The sequence below is a fragment of the Aquarana catesbeiana genome, linkage group LG11 (assembly GCF_042186555.1).
Source record: "Aquarana catesbeiana isolate 2022-GZ linkage group LG11, ASM4218655v1, whole genome shotgun sequence".
NCBI classification, from domain to species: domain Eukaryota; kingdom Metazoa; phylum Chordata; class Amphibia; order Anura; family Ranidae; genus Aquarana; species Aquarana catesbeiana.
This window is the reverse complement of record NC_133334.1, coordinates 217,673,847-217,695,075: the sequence shown is the minus strand read 5'-3', so window position 1 is coordinate 217,695,075 and position 21,229 is coordinate 217,673,847. Positions and strand designations below refer to the sequence as shown.

At 40.4% G+C, this 21,229-nt stretch overlaps 1 protein-coding gene across 1 annotated transcript in view; it reads right to left on the bottom strand.

Annotated features, from left to right (window-relative positions):
* AHNAK (AHNAK nucleoprotein) overlaps positions 1 to 21,229 on the bottom strand; it is an 82,632-nt gene that overhangs the window by 25,582 nt on the left and 35,821 nt on the right. The window contains exons 2-3 of the mRNA XM_073605310.1: positions 11,218 to 11,288; positions 1,998 to 2,148 (exon numbers count right to left, since the gene is read on the bottom strand). Of these exons, the coding sequence (XP_073461411.1) occupies positions 1,998 to 2,148 (151 nt within the window). The 5' untranslated portion in view covers positions 11,218 to 11,288. The remainder of the gene's footprint in view (positions 1 to 1,997; positions 2,149 to 11,217; positions 11,289 to 21,229) is intronic.

Here is a 21,229-nt window from a genome sequence, read left to right as displayed (position 1 = left end):
AAGCAACACAACAGTAATAGACTGTAAACTGCAAGAAATTATAGAAAATAGATTTGTTAATGGAATAAAAAACAAAACAAAAAAAATCATACAAGACTCCCTGCACATCAGCACTAAAATGTTAATAAGTGGTACCAGTTAGGTACTAATACCATGTGTGCATTTACTGAATAAGATTTTTAAACAAAAAGGTATATTGTTTTATCCATTTTTTCCTGAAACATTTTGAACACTAACATGTTAAAAGGAGAAGTATAGCCAAAGCTCGTTTGGCTGGACTTCTCCTATGGATCACAGGAGTGCAATTTGTTTTGCACTTGTGTGACCCATTTTCAGCAGAGAGTGGACTGAAGTCTGGTATAATACGAGGAAAATTTTTGTGCTTGTCCGATCGAATAATATTGGATGAACTGTCGTGATCAGCTCTCAAAAGCTCTGTACTAACGATCCGATTACCATACGATCGCATGAAAAGCGGTATTTTTCGTCCGATTTTCAGATCGTGTGTGTCATTAGTCATAAGAGATACTCATTTCCCTCCCTGCTGATTTCAGGGTGGCCCATAATGTAAGCAAGTAACATAGTTTAGGTACAGATTATGCTCTCTGACACCTGCATCACAGGTATTACTTGTTGATTGGTAAAAAAAAAAAAAAAGAAAAAAAAAGATGGTTTATGAATAGCAAAAATAAGACATAAAACATCAATAAAATAAAAAAAGGAAAACTAAAGTGGTTGTAAACCCTCACATATACCCAGTGATGTGGACAGCCTCAGATGATACACAGAGATGAACAAATCCTCCTACATAGGTTTTACTTGTTTATCTGCAGCTCTCTCTTTCCTACACCCCTTCAAAAGGGCAGAATCGTGTTAAAGTCCTTCTCCATCTGTGAGTATCACAGAGGGGGCGGAGAGGCTGCAGTTTCAGTGCGTGAGAGCGGATTGGAGGAAAGGAACATACCCCCACCTTCACACAGCAGAACTACTGTGTTCTGAATAGACAAGCTTTGTGCTGAGCTCCCTCCCTGACACAACTCATGTGTCATGAAAACTTCTCAGAGGTGACTCATGCTGATAACAGAGGAACAAAGCACCAAAGAGAAACAACACTTTGGAGAGAGATAAGTAAACACTACAGCTATGTGTTTTGCTCAGATTTCATGACTGAGGTTTACAACCACTTTAAGCTTTGACTCAAAAAGTTTTCCTTTAATCATAAATTGGGGTTTGATTTGCTAAAACTGGAGAGTGCATAATCTGGTGCAGCTCTGCATAGAAACCAATAATTTTAACGTTTTTTTGCCAAAGCTGAACCAAACAAGCTAAAGTTGAAAGCCAATTGGCTACCATGCACAGCTGCACGAGATTTTGCACTCTACAGTTTTAGTAAATCAACCCCATTGTTTTTTTTTTTTTACTATGGCATCCTTATTAACCAAAAGATACATTGATTATTTAAGCAATGAAATGTTAGGGTTCATTTTTTTAATTATTTTATCTATCAGCAGTCTATTTTCAGCTACAATTATGGTTTTATTAATGCCGCGTACAAATGAGCGGACTTTACGGCAGACTTTGCCCGGCGGACGGGATTTCGTCGGACAATTCGATCGTGTGTGGGCTCCAGCGGACTTTGTTTGCTCAAAAGTTGGACGGACTTAGATTTGAAACATGTTTTAAATCTATCCGTCGAACTCGAGTCCGGTCGAAAAGTCCGCTCATCTGTATGCTAGTTCCACGGACAAAAAGCCACGCTAGGGCAGCTATTGGCTACTGGCTATGAACTTCCTTGTTTTAGTCCGGTCGTACGTCATCACGTACGAATTCGACGGACTTTGGTGGATTGTGTGTAGGCAAGTCCGTTCATTCAGAAAGTCCGTCATAAAGTCAGTCGAAAAGTAAGTCGAAAAGTCCGCCGGGCAAAGTCTGCCGTAAAGTCCGCTCGTGTGTACGCGGCATTAGTATAATCCTTCCCCTGACTTTGAAGCACTTACCTTCTTTAACAACTCCTGTTTTGGCAGCCGGTGAGTTCTCCACTAATTGTTTTACAAACACTCCTTCGTCATTCTGGTCTAGGGTCAGACCCATAGACCCGCTGCCTTTCCAGTTAGGTAGCAAAACTTCTCGTGTATCCTCCTCCTCCATCTTAAAAAAAAAAAAAAGGAAGGAATCATAACTTTGTACTAATTATACAATAATATGTATACAACTGTCATCTTAATGCACCTATCAACATCTATGAGCCCCAACATCAGAACCAAACTACTCTACCCAGCACCCCATTCACACAATCATTCAGCATGTCTAGAATCTGCTAGAGCTGGAATGAATGGGTGGCCAGGAGGGGGGCTCAGCATACAGTCCTGGGTGTTCCCTCCTGCTTTTGCATCTTTCAGGATCCCTTGTTGCAGTCTCTAAAAAAAAAAAAAAAAAAAAACACAGACCCACAGCAGCAAAAGGGAAATTACTTTCCAAAAAAACAGGGGACTCTAAAGGCATCATATTGAGACTAATGATAACTGAATAAACCAATATTTATTATATCCCGTTAAAAGAAACAGTGGAGTAATCATAGGAGGTATGGACATATAACACATGAAATTAAAAGCAGTACAAATGCATATATCCAGCTTGTCTGTGCTGATACATTTCGCAGTCCAAAAACCACTTCATCAGGGACACTGCGGAAGCATCTGAAAAGTCGAAGAACATTTTAACAGTATAAAACATCACCATTCTTTAAATAGAATACAGTGTATCACCATATGTGTTCATAGGCTTACCACAGCATTTGTCACCCATATAATATCCACTGACACTTGGGGGGATGCCGCAACCAAGGTCTGAACACAAATCCCTCACTGTACTGCTTTCATGCTATGTGTTTTAGGTTCGTAAATCATATGTGGTGGTTTATGTATTAAATTACTCCACTGTTTCTTTTAAACGGGATATAATAAATATTGTTTTATTCAACTGTATCATTAGTCTCAGTACGATGCCTTTAAAGCCCCGATTTTTTGGAAAGCAATTTTTGCTGCTCTGGTAAAAATTGGGATGTGGCATCGTACGCCCCTTCCATGAGATATTTTTTGTTCTTATCAAATGCTACTCATAATCCTGCACACAATCCCTACATTATTATTCCTCTGCAGAATGCCCCAAATTGAGTTTATGTTAACCTCCCTGGTGGTATGATTATTTCAGATTTTTGATGCTCAAAGCAGTACAATGTTTTGCATGGAAATTTGGCGTTTTATATTGTAGGCCTGTAATTCTTTAGGAATAACTCACTTAAATCTGTCCAAACAAGAGTCTAGTAGACAGCCCGGGTATGATCACGTTTGAAACACAAAATCATAAATTATAATATAATAAATATAACTATAAAAAATAACAAACAATAATATAATAATAATAAAAATTATTCAATAATGTAATTAAATCAAAAACACTGAAATTTGCTCAGTTGCAGAATTGTCGCTGTCATTACTTTCAGTGTTTGATGACGAATTTCCCCACAAATCACTATTGCTCAATTCTGCAAGTGATTCTAATTTATTATCGCTGTTTTCTAGCTGGTCTAAAACCGCTTTTGATGAAAAGGTACTGTTTTGGTTGCTATGGACAATCTCAAGTTTCCAGGCAGAAAGAACAGTATTTATAATATAAAACTGCATGCAGGGCACTAGACAAACCACTAGGGACAAAAGGGAGGTGACATTTTTTGATACAGTAATGTAATCTGTAAGATTACAGTGTACTGTATGTATAGTGTGTGTTTCACTTTTTGAATTTGGTGCCGTTCTCCGTCCCCGTGCGTCGCAACACTCGCAGGGAACGGAGCTCTCTAGGTGTAAAGAGTGCCCCCTTGTCCTCTGATGACCTTAAAGTGAATAACAACACCAAATTCACTATATGGACCTCTTATGCATATGTATATGTTGATCATATCCCCCCTTAATCTCCTCTTCTCAAAAGAGAATAAATTCAGTTCATCTAATCTTTCCTCATAGCTGAGCTCCTCCATGTCTCTTATCAGTTTGGTTGCCCTTCTCTGAACTTTATCCAGTTTTCCCTCCCTCTTCCTCATACCCCAGTCAAGGGGTTTACCACTCCAGAATTTACCAAAAAAACTTAAATGTTTACTTTGGGTGGACATACCCTTTCAGAGAGAAAATTATATGAAGTTTATCAAAAATATTTGTGTAAACATTCTCTTTGGAAACTGTACAATTTCTCTATTTTACTATATCACTCTTACTAATACAGGGGAAGCAGGGTTTTGTCCAGGGGCGGCCCGTCCATTAAGGGCGTACGGGTTCCGCCCCCTCTCTCCAGCCACCCCCTCTATGTAGAATGGATAGATTTGTGCATTAAGTGCCGGTCAGGCAGCGGGCGGGCGTCACAGTGGCTGCATTTGATGAGGCACAATGGTGGCATTTGATGGGAACAATGGCTGCATTTGATGGGGCACAGTGGCTGCATTTGATGGAACACAGTGGCTGCATTTGATGGGGCACAGTGACTGCATTTGATGGGCACAGTGGCTGCATTTGATGGGCACATTGGCGTCATTTGATGGGGCACAATGGCGTCATTTGATGGGCACAGTGGCTGCATTTGATGGGCACAGTGGCGGCATTTGATGGGCACAGTGGCAGCATTTGATGGACACAGTGAGGTTGCAATTGTATGGGGTTTTTTTTCAGTATTTTGCGCCCCCCCCCCCCCCCCCCAAAAAAAAAAAAAAAAGATTTTGAGCACCAACCACCACTGGTTTTGTCTGTATTTATTTATTTAGATTGTGTAAAAGTGGATGGACATACTGCTTGTACATCCTTTGCATTTTCACAGGAGCCCTAAGCCAGCAGAGGTACTATCAGAGGTGTATGGAGGCTCTTCTGCAGTGCTGGAGAGGGAACCTGGAAGGAGACCATCTCCTTCCAAATCTTTTTTTTTAGTTTTGGATAGAATGTGGAGTTAGAACCTCCGTTACAATTTTTTTATTGACATCTAGGATTATCTATTTGTTTTGGTGATCATTGCTTCTGGTACAAAAAGGAATAGTAAAATTTTTGGAATCTTAAAAATCCTATAAGGGAGAAACACATACTAGGGGGGACTGCTTAGAGCTGGCCATATACTGATCGAAGCAAGAACCAAATTTCAACGAGTATGTGGGCCCGATATAAGTCAATTGTTTAATTGACTTCTCTCAAAGAGACATATTCGATTCTTTCATCTCCCTCGTTTGCGTGGATGAATGAATCTGTTAAAAAAAAAAAATTGTATCGCCAGTTTAAGAGGCGATATATTCTTGCTTTAGAGCCTATTTGCACCAGCCAGGTCCATTGTGGTGCTTTTAACTTGTGTCACACTTGTGTGTGCATCACACACACACAATAGAAACTAGAAAACATATCAAATGCTTAAACTGAGAGATTGTACCATCTTAAGAAGAAAAATAAGGTCATTTTGAAATTAATGGCAGCAACATGTCTCAAAAAAGTTGGGGAAGGGCCATATTTACCATAGTGTAGCACCCCCTCTTTTTTAACACTCTGTGAATGTCTGGGAACTGAGAAGACCAGTTGTTGGGAGTTTTGGGAGAGGAATGTTGTCCCATTCTTGCCTGAGATAGGATGCTAAATGCTTAACAGTCCTGGGTATACTTTGTTGTATTTCTTTGTTTTGAAATATACCAAATATTTTTCAAGTGATGAATAGTCTAGACTGCATGCAGGCCAGTTAAAGTGGAACTTCATTCTCCCAATCAACATTGATTTTTTTTTAATCCTCATGCTGCTAGCATTAGTAAATAGATAGAAAGGTATATTATATTTACTAGTTTTAAACGTGTTTTTTTACATTTCTTCAGTTACTTCCTGGCTTCTTGCCTAGGCAAATAATGTCATACATCCTAGGAGTCTTCAGGAGAAGAGCAGGAGGTTTCTCAGCTAAGCACTCCTGCCTGATCTAAGAGAGGATGGATTCCAGGAAGTAAATGCTACATGAATCATCTGCCCTTTCTCAAGATGGCCATTGCCATAAATGCTAGGGGATGCTTTTCAAGGTGAGTTCTTAATAAAATAAAGACATGGATGGATGGGGGAGTTTGCACTGAATATTAAAATGATTCAAAATATGTGTTTTTGGTCCGTGGTGCTCAGATGCAGTGAACATCCGCTTTAAGCCACAAACCTTTCTACTACCGAGCCATGCTGTTGTCATAGATGCAGTATGGAGTTTAGCATGGTCCTGCTGAACCATGCAAGGTCTTCCATCAAAGATGTTGTTTGGAAGGAAGCATATGCTGCTCTAAAACCTGCATATATGATGGTGCCTTTCCAGATATGCAAGCTTCCCATTTAATACGCACTAATGTGCACCCATACTATCAGAGATGCAGGCTTTTGAACTGCACACTGAGATGCTGGAAGGCCCTCACCGTTTTTTTTTGTTTTTTTTATAAGTTTATTTTGGGAGTGCAGATTATACATAGAGTTCAACAATGCAGTACAACAATTATCTGTTTCTTGTTAGTATTTATCACAAACAAAAATTAAAAGAATTTCAGGTATATATTGGTTTATTAACAGGCATGTTTCCTTTGAAATGTGCTATTAAGGCAGGTAGTCGTTGGTTAACGGTTCCAGTTTGATTTATCCATCAGTGCTGAGGAGAGTGCCCTCCATCCGCAATTAAATAGTAAGCTTAAACTAAGCATAATTCAAGCGAAGGTGTTCCAACAATGCCTTATGACTAACTATGTGACTTCCCAAAGAATCGCACCAGTCTATGCCTGTTATCTGAGTAGCGCTCTGCCATTTTTTGGTGAATTAAGTCTATGTATTGCATTATATAAAAATTATGGTGTTCATTCCCACGAACATAGGATTGGCACCATAATGGAATACTGCAATCCGGGGGTTTTTTCTTATTTTTTACCCTCTTCCCCCCTTACTGATGGGGAAAAGAGGCACAGGACACTAGTAGTGTCAAAGGGAGAAAAAGGAAGTAAGAATAAGGGGAAACAGAAGTGGAGAAACAAAAAGAAAGGAGAGGTAGGTATAGGGCCCTGGAGAGACCCGCGGCTCCGAAGCATCCAGGGGACAGACACCTATGTGCACGAGTTGTATTCATCTGAAAAGCGGAACATATTCCAACGTGTCCACCGGGTGCTATGCTCCTCTTCTTTTTCCCTGATAGCAGCTGTGAGGCTCCTCACCGTTTTAATCCTGAGGACGCGGAGTTCATGGTTGCCAAAAAGAATGTCAAATTTCAATTTGTCTGACCACAGAACAGACTTTTACTTGCAACACACCATTTTAAATGAGCTTTAGCTCAGAGAAGACAGCGGCGTTTCTGGATCATGTTCAGATATGGCTTCTTCTTTGCATGATAGAGTTTTACCTTACATTTTGGATGGCACATCCAACTTGTGTTCACGGACAGTGACTCAGAAGTATTCCTGAGCCAATGCAGGAGTCTCCATCACAGAATCATGCCTGTTTATAATACATTGCTGTCTAGGCGCCCCAAAGATTACGGGCATGCAATGTTGCGTTTTGGCCTTGTCCCCTGCGCACGGAGATTTCTCCAGATTCTTGGAATCTATTGATGATATATTTGAATTCTTTCCAATTTTACATTGAGGAAAATTATTCTGAAATTATTTAACAATTTTTAGACGCAGCTTCTTACAGATTGGTGAATCTCTGCCCATCTTTACTTCTGAGACACTCTGACTTTCTAAGCTACTCTTTTTTATACTCTATCGTGTTACTGACCTGTTGTCAATTAACCCAATAAGTTGCAAAATGTTCTTTCAGTTGTTCCTTGTTAGTACCACTTACTTTGCCAGCTTTTTTGTTGCGCTGTCCCAACGTGTTGCTGCCATCAAAGTTCAAAATTACCTTATATTTTTCTTAAAATGGTACATTTTTCAAATTTAAAAATTTGATATGTTTTCTATTGTGAATAAAATATGTGCAGATTTGCAAATCATCACGTTCTGTTTTTAAGTAGATTTTACACAGTGTCCCAACTTTTTTGGTATTGGGGTGATAGACAGACAGACAGACAGAGCTTATTACATTCAACTGCTTTGAAATATCAGAAGACATGTACCAGTGCTCTCACTACTGCAGTTCTCTACTGCTTCATGTTAATTAAATTTATCGAGTCATGCCTCACAATGTTCCTAGCATAAATGTTATAACAACTATACAAACCAGTATGAAGCAATGAAATAAATGGCACCACTCAAAAACAAAAATAGTATCATAGTCACCCAGCAGAGGGAGCACCAAGCACAAAAATCCACAGCAGAGGCTACACATATACACAGACACATGGCACAGCCACATGTGCAAGCTATTCAAGATACAAAATGGAGACTAGCAGACTGAGTCATACCCAGCAATTTTGTGAATAACAGAGGGTTTGTATCAAGGAAATAGACAGCATTAACTAGAACATTAGTTCTAATATGATGATCGTTAAAAAAAAATGGTAGTTTGGAACACTAAAAAAGGCAAAGCATGTTCAACACAAGAACTTTTAGAAAGATCAAACACTTCACCAGCATGAAAAGTACATAAACTCTTGGTCACAGTGCACAAACTATTTTGTTTAAGGGAACGGTCATTTTGTGGCACATGAACTGTAAGGATCTGGCACAAAATACTTTTTGGGGTCAATAGGATAAATATTCTGATTTGATCAAAATAATTGCTAAAATGATGTTTATTGTCCAAGGGTTTATGCATTAAATTGGACAAAGTACTTTAGCTTATAACTTATGGATAGCATATAGTTTATGGATTATAACACAAGCTTAGATGGAAGTGTGGCAGAGCTGGTCTCGAGCAATGATACCTTAGACCACGGTTGTCAATCACTGCTTATTAAGTATTTGTCTCCTACAGAGCAGCGTGGTCAGACAGTGGTGGGGGCAGGTGGGGAGCTCTGTAGACCACGCTAGCTCTGGATCTACTATCCTGGGGGACAGGATAAAGAAAATACTGTATGTGAGGTGAAACTTCATCTTTAACCCCTTGCTTGCTTACTCATCTCACACCAGGATGCAGTGGCGACCTGTCCATACGGGGCACAGGGGCTCCACCCCCCCTAATCCATGCGCAGATGCTTTGATTCCAATGGGTTTTTTTTGTTTTGTTTTTTAAACACGTGATTAGAGCCCAAGGCTCCAATTGGCTTCAAAAAGCCCACCCAGTTGTGTGACAATAGCAAATTAACATTCGTTATTGTCTTCCTAATTTTTCTCCCGGTCAATCAGGAAGTGGCCGTGGGTCCTGAGACCCGATTGGCCAGGGAGTCTCAGGACCCACTTCCTGTTTTGCCATGAAGAGAAGGACCGGCCCTGGAGCGAAGTCTCCATGGACGGCTCACCTGGAGCCACAACCAGCACTCTGGCTCGGACAATGGAGGGAGGAGGAGGGGAAATCACAGTGTCATCCCGGCTGGACTCGTCATCTACCTTCTAAGGTAAGGAGGCCCTCCGGGGGATGGGTGGCTGGTTTGTTGCCACCCCCCAACAAAAAATTGAGCACCAGCCAACACTGCCAGGATAACATGATCTCTGCACCCAAGACAAACTCCATGGCTGAAAGATCCCAATTGCTGAAATCCTACTGCTTCATTAACATTTTAGCTGCCTGTCTGTTTTGGAGACTCTTTAGTGCATGAATAGAATGCATACCTCATTTACTCATTGATACTTCTCTGGGATCTACTGGTGCATAAGAAAGCTTCTGTTTGCCACTTTAAAATATATCTAATGATAGTCCAGCACACAGTCATAAGTTCCAAAATATATTAGTATGAATCAAACAGCTAGTACAGAACGTTAATTAATGCGTTTCAGCCATTGGCCTTAGGCCATAGCCCATGACTGGGTGTGCAGGACTACATTTATCTTTGATGACACTTTAACGCTGATACCAGGGTAGGCAACCTTTGAAAGGTGGAGATCTTCCTGAACATCATAAAAGATATCAAAGATCAACGGGGTGTGGCGCCTTTTTTAAAAAATCTATCCAACTTCTTTCCTAGTACTGGGGGTCGGCAAGGAAGGGACACAATCTACCGATCATCTGCCCACGTTCGACGGGTTGCTGACTCCCACTCTAATACATTTTCAATTATGCTTGTTCAGAATCAATAATTCGAAGCATTGAAGCCAGAAGGTTACAATGACTGTCAGGCAGCCAGCATTCTCAGAAAGGGAGGTTAGTCATTGGCAACTTTCATGTGTCTTTTATGATAGGTGGTTTTTCACTTCAGTTATTTCATTTTATATTTCAGAAGAAGCATCTACTTAGAGTTACCTCCCAAAGAAAAGAAAAAAAAAGACCTAAAAGCTTAAAACGGAAGTAAACCCTGGTGGCTTTTACTTCCTTTCTTTTACCCTGCAAAGTAAAAGCATAATGTGCTAGTATGCATCGCATACTAGCACATTATGTGACACTTACCTACAAACAAAGCCCGTGCCGTCCCCGCTGCAGGCTGCATCAATCTTCGCCCCTCTTCCTTCCGGGGGCCACGGACTCTGGCTCTGTGACTAGCAGGAGCCACGTGATGTCAGTCCTGCACATGCGCGACAGCCGCTGATCACAGCACACTCGCCTGAAGAAACGGCACAAGGGGCCTGCTTCTTCACAGCGCATGCACCAATGACATCATCAGCACAGTATACAGTAAATATCTCCTAAACGGCACACGTTTAGAAGATATTTACAGTACCTATAGGTAAGCCTTATTCTAGGCTTATCTATAGGTACAACTTGCAAAGGGAGGTTTACAACCTCTTTAAAACAGATTGGATTTAGGTGGACCATGAACCACAAAAAAAATCTTCCAGGTTCTAATGCCTAGCGAGTGATAATTGCCCATCCTGGGGTTCCTATACAGGGTTATCAAATGAGATCCTTGCAATTCTCCACTGTTTTTTTTCTGTTGAACCTTGACTTCTGGCTAGCAAAAGAAAAATTGTTCTACCTCACTACAGATTTATTCTTTCTGCCAACTTAGAGGGAATCTTGATTGATTTGTAATAAGCACTAACAAGCGAGGCCCACTTTCTTTTCCCCAGATCCTATACACTTAGGTTCACAGTTGACACTTTATACTAGGAAGTGAAAATTGTATTACAATTGTAAGTACATTGAGATAAAATAGAAGTGTTACCTTGGCTTGTTGCGTTAGCTACTTTCTACAAGACCTTGCTGGCTCGATCTGCACAGATGTTTGCATGAGGACTGTAAGACAGAAGAAAAAAAAAATGTCAAAATAAACTCAAGAATCCTTGTGATAACAGCTTGCTAAGTTTTCAACGTGACAAGATTGACATTGTGCATATATTTAGGGAAATACTTTCATGCTAGGGTATACAATGAAATCCTCAAATATTCTGCATACACACAAACACACACACACAGACACACATACAGAAGGGCGTGGGCTTTTATAAAACGTGGATATCCATAAAAGCCATGTGATATTAAACAAACCTCCCTGTGTAAATATTATACAATTGAAGACAGCGTCTCCCTCTCCCATGACTTTGGCCACAGATCAACCAACCATGAGACCCAAATTAACCAGACACTAGAGCTCTGTATCAAGACAACCTGAATCTGCCCTCCCCTAAATCCTGAAACAAATGGATTAAAATGCTTGATGCGCACAAGCTTGTCACCAGTTTAAACCTGAAGAGTGAAAAGATAAAAAGTGCACACCCTGGGGCTGGTAAAAGCATTAACTGCTAATTTATCTCTAGGGGGACTGGGTATAACAATTTTAACTTACCTGAGCCTCTGCTGCCCCAGGCTAATCTGCACTGCTATACTGGTTCCTGCAGCTTCTCCATCCCTAGGCTCCGGCAGTCTAAGGACCTCTGAGGTCATTAAGATGGGTAGTTGTGCACTGGATGTGAGGACGTTGAGGGACAACCAACTTGCCAGAGCTTAGGGGGAGTGCTGTCTGCTATGAGGCAGAGGATTTGGTAAATAAAAGTGCTTTTCCTGTCCCCTAGATAGAAACAATTAGTTAACCTTTGCAATGTGTGGGGTCAACCCCACTACAAGGGAGGACTTTTACCTATTCTGGAGTTGAACCTTATACCAAACCAACCAAGTCACAGAAATGGGTGGTTATCACCTGCTTAGCAATTGGCATTTGGAATGTATGCCATTCCACTGTGTGTTGCGGTATTTCTCAGAAGAAACAGTACAAAGAGCTGGAAACCCAAGAAGAGGTGCATCAGGATGTTAATGGCCAACTCACACTCAGTCTAAAGCCTCAATCTACTCTCCAATTTAAAGCCTCTACTCTCCAGTTTAAAGCAATCAAGCTGGTTACACTGGTAAGAATAAAATGTATTTCTTACAAGAACAGAAAGAACTATGCAAAATAGTTTGAGATATTTTTCTAGTGTTTTTTCTAGCGTTCCAAAACTCCCATTACCCTTCTAGAATTTGCCTCAATATTATTTATTTATTTTTATCTTCTTTCTGTAGAAAGAACCACTCTTATTACTTTCTATGACATTACCAGACTTCGACCAAAATTCTTGCAGTGGCAGCTGCTAGGAACAGAATTGCCATCTTCTAAGTACCCTTTCCCAAAAAACAATGTGTAGCCAGGCTTTAGGGAGTCAGGGCAGCATTCCATTTTGCCTGACATACAGTTTAAGTCTAAAAGTACACATCATCTGAAGTGTCTCACAACAGAGTCAAGTAAAAAATTATGGAGGAAATGCTTACTATGAAGATAAAAAGATTAGATTCCTATCAATATTTTGATACAATGATCCTAGACAGTTTGAAGAGGTTGTAAACCCTATAAAAAGAAAAAAAAAACCTGTAGGACAAAAGGCATAATGAGCTAGCATGCATCACATACTAGCTCATTATGAAATACTTACCTTAGAGCAAAGCTCTCGGCGGCACCCACACATCGCTGAGATGGCTGACATTTCCCCCGGAGTTTCTTCCAGGGAAAGAACATCACAGAAGATGTCACTCCCATGCATGCGCGCGGGAGCCGCCGGTCAGGGCGCAAGGGGCCTGAAGAAACGGCACGGGCAGCCGTTCAGTCACGTTGGCGTATATAGTAAATATCTTCTAAACGGTGCAAGTTTAGGAGATATTTACAGTACCTACAGGTAACCCTTATTATAGGCTTACCTGTAGGTACAACTAAAAAGGAAGACTTTACTTCCTCTTTAAGGGCCAGTTCACACCACATGCAGTCCAGTGCGTTTTTTTCTGCATCAAAAATGCATGGAAAATAGATTATATGGTTTTAAATGGCACAGTTCACACCAGTGCGATCAATTCCAGGGCGTTTCAGTTCCAGAGAAAAAAAATGACATGCTGCATTTTTCCTGCACTGGTCTGTACTGAAAAGCGATAAAAACACATCAAAAATTCACCAGACCCCAGTACAGTAAAAAAAAACAGCCTTAATAATAATGATAATAAGGAAAAAAGCACTGGAATGCATCCGGAAATGCATCAATAACCCACTGGAAGGTGTTAACGCGCATGCAGCAACGCTTCCGGAACGGATCTGGAGTGCGTTTTTTGTAGTGTGAACCAGACCCAAGGCCTTTCTGATACATCATGGCGGGCTGACATCACTGCTGTCCAGTCCTCCTTCACCGCACAGTGAAATCCTTCCCAAAACTCAGCATCCCCTGATCCCTCCCTCTAGTCCAATCTTTCCACTGTCCTGTCAAATAAAATCAAGTAGAGCAACAGAAAGGCATTTTCTCAGTCACTATGATTGCATACAACTACTGGTGAGCATATATCCATTTTCATGTTACATAACAAATTTTGAAGCTTAAAAAACCACTACTTATGCCCCGTACACACGATCGGAAATTCGGACAGCAAAAGACCGATGAGAGCTTTTAGTCGGAAAATGCGACCGTGTGTATGCTCCATCGGACTTTTGCTGGCGGAATTCTAGCCAGCAAAATATTGAGAGCAATGTTTTCAATTTTTCAGTCGGAAAAAGTTCCGATCGGAAATTCCGATCGTCTGTACCAATTCTGACGCGCAAAATTCCTGCTCATGCTCGGAAACAATTTGAAGCATGCTTGGATGGGTTTTCCTGAAGATTTTTCCGACGGAAATTCCGCTTGTGTGTACGCAGCATTCGTGTAACATTTTGAAAACAGAGCTTGAAGAGGCCATTGTACAGAGATGTACCGTTACAATACAGTCATGGTGCCTGCTAAAATTTGTTTCTGTTGCAGCACTGAAAAGACTAACTTATTTGTGTCAATTATATATGCAGATCAGTAGGACAAACATATGAAACTTTGCATTCCGATCCACTCTTTTTTTCTTAAGTTTCCTAAGAAGGAGGGTTGTACAGCTCATTCTGATGACCTCATTCTCCCAAAAGGCAATTAGGGGCAGTGGGCAGACTAGGCTGCTTGTGGCTATGTAGTGTTGGAGATTCTCCTAGATTTGGCTTTTTAACATAAAACTTTTCTGCATAGTCTAATGTAGGCCCATCATTGAAAATGTAAAGGTTTTGAAAATTAGGCTTACTTTAAATTGTAATCACCTTCAATAGTAATTACAACCGATATAAACATTAACATAAAACCCAGTTCTCACAAATTTGTCAATGTTATTGGATAATTTGGCCATCCATCACAAAGGTAGAAACAGGAGCCATCAACTGTACAGAGGGTTGGGCCAAATAAAATGAACTGAAGCCTGCCTAAAAAATCAGCATACTGCTGTGGCCATTAGCCATCCCAATAGTCTAGTCTGTTCAAGATAATCCTTTAGTGGTCATTCTGTCTTACCAATTCAAGAAATGCCAATCAAATGCAAGGGCAGCACTGTGACTTTTAAGTTAACACTTGTGAAAGGCAGCATTAGGGTCCCCATTTTAAATCATGAGTAGGACACTATCTGCATCATATCTCCCTGTGCTTGTATGGGTTTCCACCCACATTCTAACACTTTGTGGTAGGTTTCCTGGCTCCTTTCCAAATTGGCCTTAGGGTGTGTTTGTATATGCATGCAAGATAGGAACCCTAGATTATAAGCTCCTCGAGGGCAGGGGCTGATGTTAATGTATAGTATGTAATTAATGGTAAGTGCTATATATGTAATAAATAACAAAAATCAAGTTGTCAACTTAACCATTTAAAAAAAAAGAAAAAGTGTTCCACCAAATATGAGCGTTCAGCACAGGATTCTTGTACAGATTCCATACTTCTGTTATTCCTGCTTGGGGATTATAAGCAGAAGGACCGGAAAAACATTTTACAGACTATAAGGATCACTGCTTCTCCTCTAATGAGGGACAGATGTGGACCCTAGTCAGAAGTGATTATACTAAAAGCCTTCCAAGATATCATGACACTTCAAGGCAAGCAAATGACTGGAATGTGTCATTTATAGTCAAAGATTGGTGACCTCATCATATATAAGAATACCATGGACCAATGGATCATATAAAAGCATATGGGAAATAGACTTTCTGTTAGAAGAACTTCAGCAGCTTAGTGGATTTATTTCATAGCATCTTGCTAGCACCGGTGCACCAAATGACTTCTAAACTAAGTACATGTAACAATAGGATTTCCAACAAAGTATACAAATGGCATAAAGCTGATAATGCTAGGGAATTGGTATTGTAAGGTTTTACACACAGGGTTTTTTTTAACCATAAAAACACCTATTGAATATAATTTGCCCTAACTGTAAGATGTTTTTCTGTAGAAACCAAAAAAACTGTGTCTCAACTACAGGCATAAACTCTGTTGCTCCATTGTACTTAAAAATCTTCCTTCGAAGCATGTCTATACAGCACCCGAAGTATAGCATCCACCCAATTTAATCACTGTTTTCATAAACCAGGTAGCCTACCAAGTGTGGATCAATCTCAGGGTTTTCAAGTATGCAGACAAAATATAGTTTAATGACAAAATGGGACAGTCTTTCATTGCATAACCAACCGATATATTGTATAAAGTAAAAAAAACTTATTGGCATCTGGAGACAAGTTCCAAGATGCGGGCATAGCTAACTGACCAATGATTTCAGTAGAAGCACAGCTAAATATTAGGCAACGCAAAAAAAAAAATTGGTAAACTGTATAAATGATTAATGATAATACATTGTGCTTCGTAAAATAAGTACATTTCCTTGTCAACTGTTTCCATCTTTCCATTTTTTGTTGCAACCCCTAAATGTTGTGTATCCACAGATACAAAAACTTCTGCAATACTTCCCCAAACTACAGATAGGGAAAAAGGAAATCTGATTTCTGAGTGGACTGGATTAAGGAGGGGCTGTCATGCAAGAAGATGCGCAGAGAAAAGGGTGTGTGTAAAAGGGGCGAGGGAATGAGAAAAAAAAAAAAAGTGTTTGGCAGGAACTCCACAGCAACTTAAAAAAAATATGGGGTTATTAAAAAAGGGAGACGATCGAGTTTAGAAACAAAGCAAGATTGTTGTGTTCTGAGAACAGAGGAGCTTTGAGGTGCAGGAATGCAGGGAGGCCATGCAGAGACATGTAAAGGAGATTGTGTGATCTAGCAGAGCTGGTTTATCCATGTATAATGCCACATATACCTCTTCGATTACACGCAGAGGAGGGAGAGGAGAGAATCTGCCCTAAAACACATTTACAACATCTGCAGCTGAAAAACTTTCTTCTTCATACCCCACACTTTAATAGAAGGAAAATATTTCCCGGATTAGAAATCCCTGTTTAGATCTTCTTTCTTGGAATTAAAAATTGCCAAACCCTCAACGGTCTTAAATCATGCCTCCAAGAAACCAATTTTTGGGGGGAAAAATAAAAACATGGTTACCATGACATTAGTTTTGCCTGCTTGCAGTGTGAGCGGTTATATATATATTGTGTTTTTTGCAACAGGAATGGCTTGGTGGTAAATCATGAGCACAGAAATTATCTCCAATATATTAAAGTAATTATAAAGGCTTTTCTTTTTTTACATAACAAACATGTAATATTTCACAACACAAGCAGATTGGGCGCTAAAAGACTGTCTCCCCATCATAGTGTCATAATGAAATGAGTTACTATTAGGCACAAAAAATGCAGGGTGCCCACAAAGTATCCCCAGGGATAGTGGGGAAAGAAATTGTATACAACCAAACCACCATAGCACTCATGCTATAATGAACCAGAATGTAAACTGTCCATGGGCCATATGTGTGGAGCTAATGGTAGTGATGATTGGAAGTCCAGAGCGCAGTATAACATAAGTAGCCGGGAAGTCAAATAAAACAGCAGCAATAAAAACAGCCTGAGCTGAATGTGGAACAGCATTACCAGAGGTGGATCCGATCCCATCCTGCAGCAGCGGAGGACAAGAGGGGAAACCTGTGTATAACAGGAGATCTGGATGGATCCTGAATGAGAAAGCTGCCCGCCGCGGCCGAGCAGTGGGAAAGCTGAACAAACAGGAAGTGAAGTCGGTTGACAGGACTACATTTTTCGGGACACACATGCATAGCGCTCCCAACTGTCCCTGATTTTGGGGGACTGTCCCTGATTTGGAACAAAGTCCCTCTGTCCCTCTTTCCTCCTAATTTGTCCCTCATTTTGGTCTGATCTATATATTGTGATATAAAATTCACTTTTTATCTATCAAAAAGTATTTCCCAGTGCTTAACCTTTCATCCAATTTCTAAATTGCTGCATCTGTAAATTCCAAAAGCCGGTATAAAGGAATAGTAGTGGTAAAAAAAAAACAATTGTGGGTTTAACCAATATTTTTTTTGTACAATTCTCTTTTAAGGGGGCGTGGCAGGGGGTGTGACCTATGTCTACATACTTTTGCTAATAGATGTCCCTCATCCCCATCTCAAATAGTTGGGAGGTATGCACATGTAGTCCTGGCAACCAACGTCACTTCCTGTTTGTTCAGCTTCCTGTTGGCGGAACAGCTGATCTCTGTGTTCCAGCCACACTGTTTCCGGTGAACAGTGCTTCCCCGCTGTTCGGCCACGGCGGGCAGCTTTCTCACACAGGATCTGCCCTCCATCCAAATCTCCCAGTATATGCAGGTTTTCCCTCGTCATCCTCTTCTGCTACAGGACAGGATCGGATCCAGCTCTGGTAATGCTGTTCCACATTCCGCTCAGGCTTCTTGCTGTTTTTATTGCTGCTTTTTATTAGACTTTCAGCTACTTATACTGGGCTCTGGACTTCCAATCATCACTATCACTAGCCCAACACATATGGCCCGTGGACGGTTTACTATCTATAGCATGAGTGCCTGGCAGTGGTTTGGTTGTGTACAAACATGTGACATTTGCCTGCTCTCTGCAATGAATTTGCACAGAGCAGCCCCAAACCTCCTCTTCTGTGTTTGCCCCCATAGCAAGTGGCTTAATATGGGGGTTGATGTGCAGACTACCACCCCTTCCGAGCTGGGCTGTGTGCATCTATAGACACAGCGTGTCTCTAACCACCTAAAGGATTTGATTGACAGCAGCAGGAGACAATGGCTTCTTGGCATTCTGTTACTGGGACATTTTTTACCCTAATTCAGGGGATGCATTAAGGTAAAAATGCCTTAGAACCAGGTTAGGTAGCTTATCTATATCAATTTACTAGAACAAGACTTTGTTCTGCACATACAGGTTCCCATCAGAGTCAGATCTAGTAGGGGGCTGGGGGGGGGGGGCTGGGCTGTGCCCCCCCCCCCCATGTTTTAGATGTGCCCCACCAGATCTCAGAATACATCCACTGATCCATGAGCCAGTCTGATGCAGTCTTGATGAAAGGAGGCACACTGATGGGGACTATGATGTGGATAATTGATCATATGTAAGGGAAACTCTGATGGGGACACCAGATTTAAAGGGGGCACTCGGATGGGGACACTGATGTAAGGGAGCATTCAAATGGGGACCCTGATGTAAAGGGGGTCTAAGATAGAGACATCTGATATAAGCGGGCACAGGTTCTGTTTAATCACCCTAATGGAATGACAGACTACTACATACTAGTGTTTCCCAGGTGTGACAGACTGTTAGTGACACAGTGTTGACATTATTCCCCCCGACTCATTTTTTTACTGCACCCCCAGATCAGATAGACTAGATCCAGCCCTGGTTTTCATATCTATAAAACATTATTTTGCTATTAAAATCTAGTTTCTAGATTGGCCTCTCTCAGCCAAGGCTCTTTCTGAGGTTATTAGTGAATTCTTGAGCTGTGCACAGTGTTGACTTGATCACGCACCAACACTGACCACCAATACAAGGGTGCAATTTTCCACAGATTACCAATGTAAGGAAGGGGTCACTAAATCTTACACTTTTCGCATTTAATATCCTATCATTAGTTGTTTAAAAATTATTAGTAAAAATAAATGTCATATATAGCAGGTGGTGTTAAAAAATATTTGCCCCATGTACACCACATTTTTTAATCACTTAAAACTTTCTCAACAGAGAAGAGCTCCCAGAACCTGAAAATTATTTCATGGATTCCTTTGTGGTAAAAAGCTTAAAAAGGGCTTTTGTAGAGCATGCACCAGAGTAAAAAAAAAGACCAGTTTTTGGAGTGATCTTCCAAAGAAACCTACAGGAACTTGGATGATCATGCCCAGAGCGTCCTAAGCAGAATTAACATCAGGTTCCCAGGGGTTCAAGGCAGCAGCGCCAACCATAAAGTTTCCATTCTAAAAAAAACAGACTACTTTTGAAAACAATGTAAAGAAGTGAAAATATTGGTTTAGCACAATATCAGTATGAAAACGTATTCACACTTTTACAGCCTAAACATGAATGTGTTTAAATTCTATTGTCCTTGAAAAATGCTTATAAGCACTTCTACAGACCACCATCTACACCATTTTAGAGCTAGAGCTGCCGTGACCAGTAATATACTTGGCTGGTAACCTTACCATGTCCATTAATCCTCTGCTTAGCCTATCTCCCTCCTCCTCTCTGTTTTAAAGTACTGCCTTATGGTGTTACATAACTGAAAACACGTATACTGCGTTTTGTTTTATACATATTTTTTATTGCTTATTATATCTGAAATTGGCAATTGCAGGTCAATGTAATAGACAGAAATATCCCTTGCAGACCAATGTTTTTGAAATTCTGCCAGCTGGCTGTAGCAGTGTACATTGTGTTTACTTTTTGATAAGCTTTGGTAATTGCACACAGAATTGCCAAATTTTACTAATCCAATTTGTCAAAGAAACGCAAACACCATCCACACAGCAACACACTGTACAGTTATCTGCACTTATTCTCCCCATAATGCAAGGGGTCATGAGATCAATGGCATGGAAAGTCTATTTAAAGGATGCACACACCTGTTCAGCCTGCACCAATCTACAAGCAGATGTTGCTCGCTTTAGGAAGCAATAGGTTAACAATTAAGATGAAAAAATAAAACAGGCATGACAGTGATGGAAGAAATGTGAATGAGGCTACTAGCAGGCAATATTTGTGTTCATCTGGGACAGAAGTGGTTGTAAATATCAAGTAAATACATGGTTTAAGAAGGGTCACAAGAGCCATGTGGCACAATGTGACCGGATCCTGTTGAGGAACAGGCTGAAAACAAATCATCAGATGTAGGATCTATATTATCTTCTTACATTCATCTAGACCAGTTATTTACCAATATGTACCTATTTATGTTCCCTGGTTAGATTTAAGGGGTCCTGACTGTCGCTCCCTTCCTGCTTGCCTTGGTGCCTGCCCAGGGGGGTGTCCTATACGTTTATACGACACTCGCGTAGCCTAAGGATTGGACCACTAAATTATTTATTTTTATTTTTTTTTGTAAAATTGTTTATTATAATATGATATTACGGTTTTCTTGTTTGTTGAGTCATCGGTGCAATTCTCCTCTATATAACTTGAAGAAGCATTCAAGAAACTCATTGACTTATGAGGACTGATTTCCACTGAACACTTCGATTAGTGTGATTAGCCATTTACTCAAGTACAATTTTTTGCTGCGGTAGATAAAACGCAGTGGGCGGTTGGCTGTTGTGTACAGACATTGGTTTTATGACCTATAAAATTGGTCTTCGTGTCTTTTATGAAATCTTTGTAATAAAATGCTGTGTAGGATTTTACATTGTACCATGCATGCTCCTTCATGTGCCGGTAAAGTCAGATTTTTTCTATAGTTTTGGGTATTTTTACAGAAACAATTCA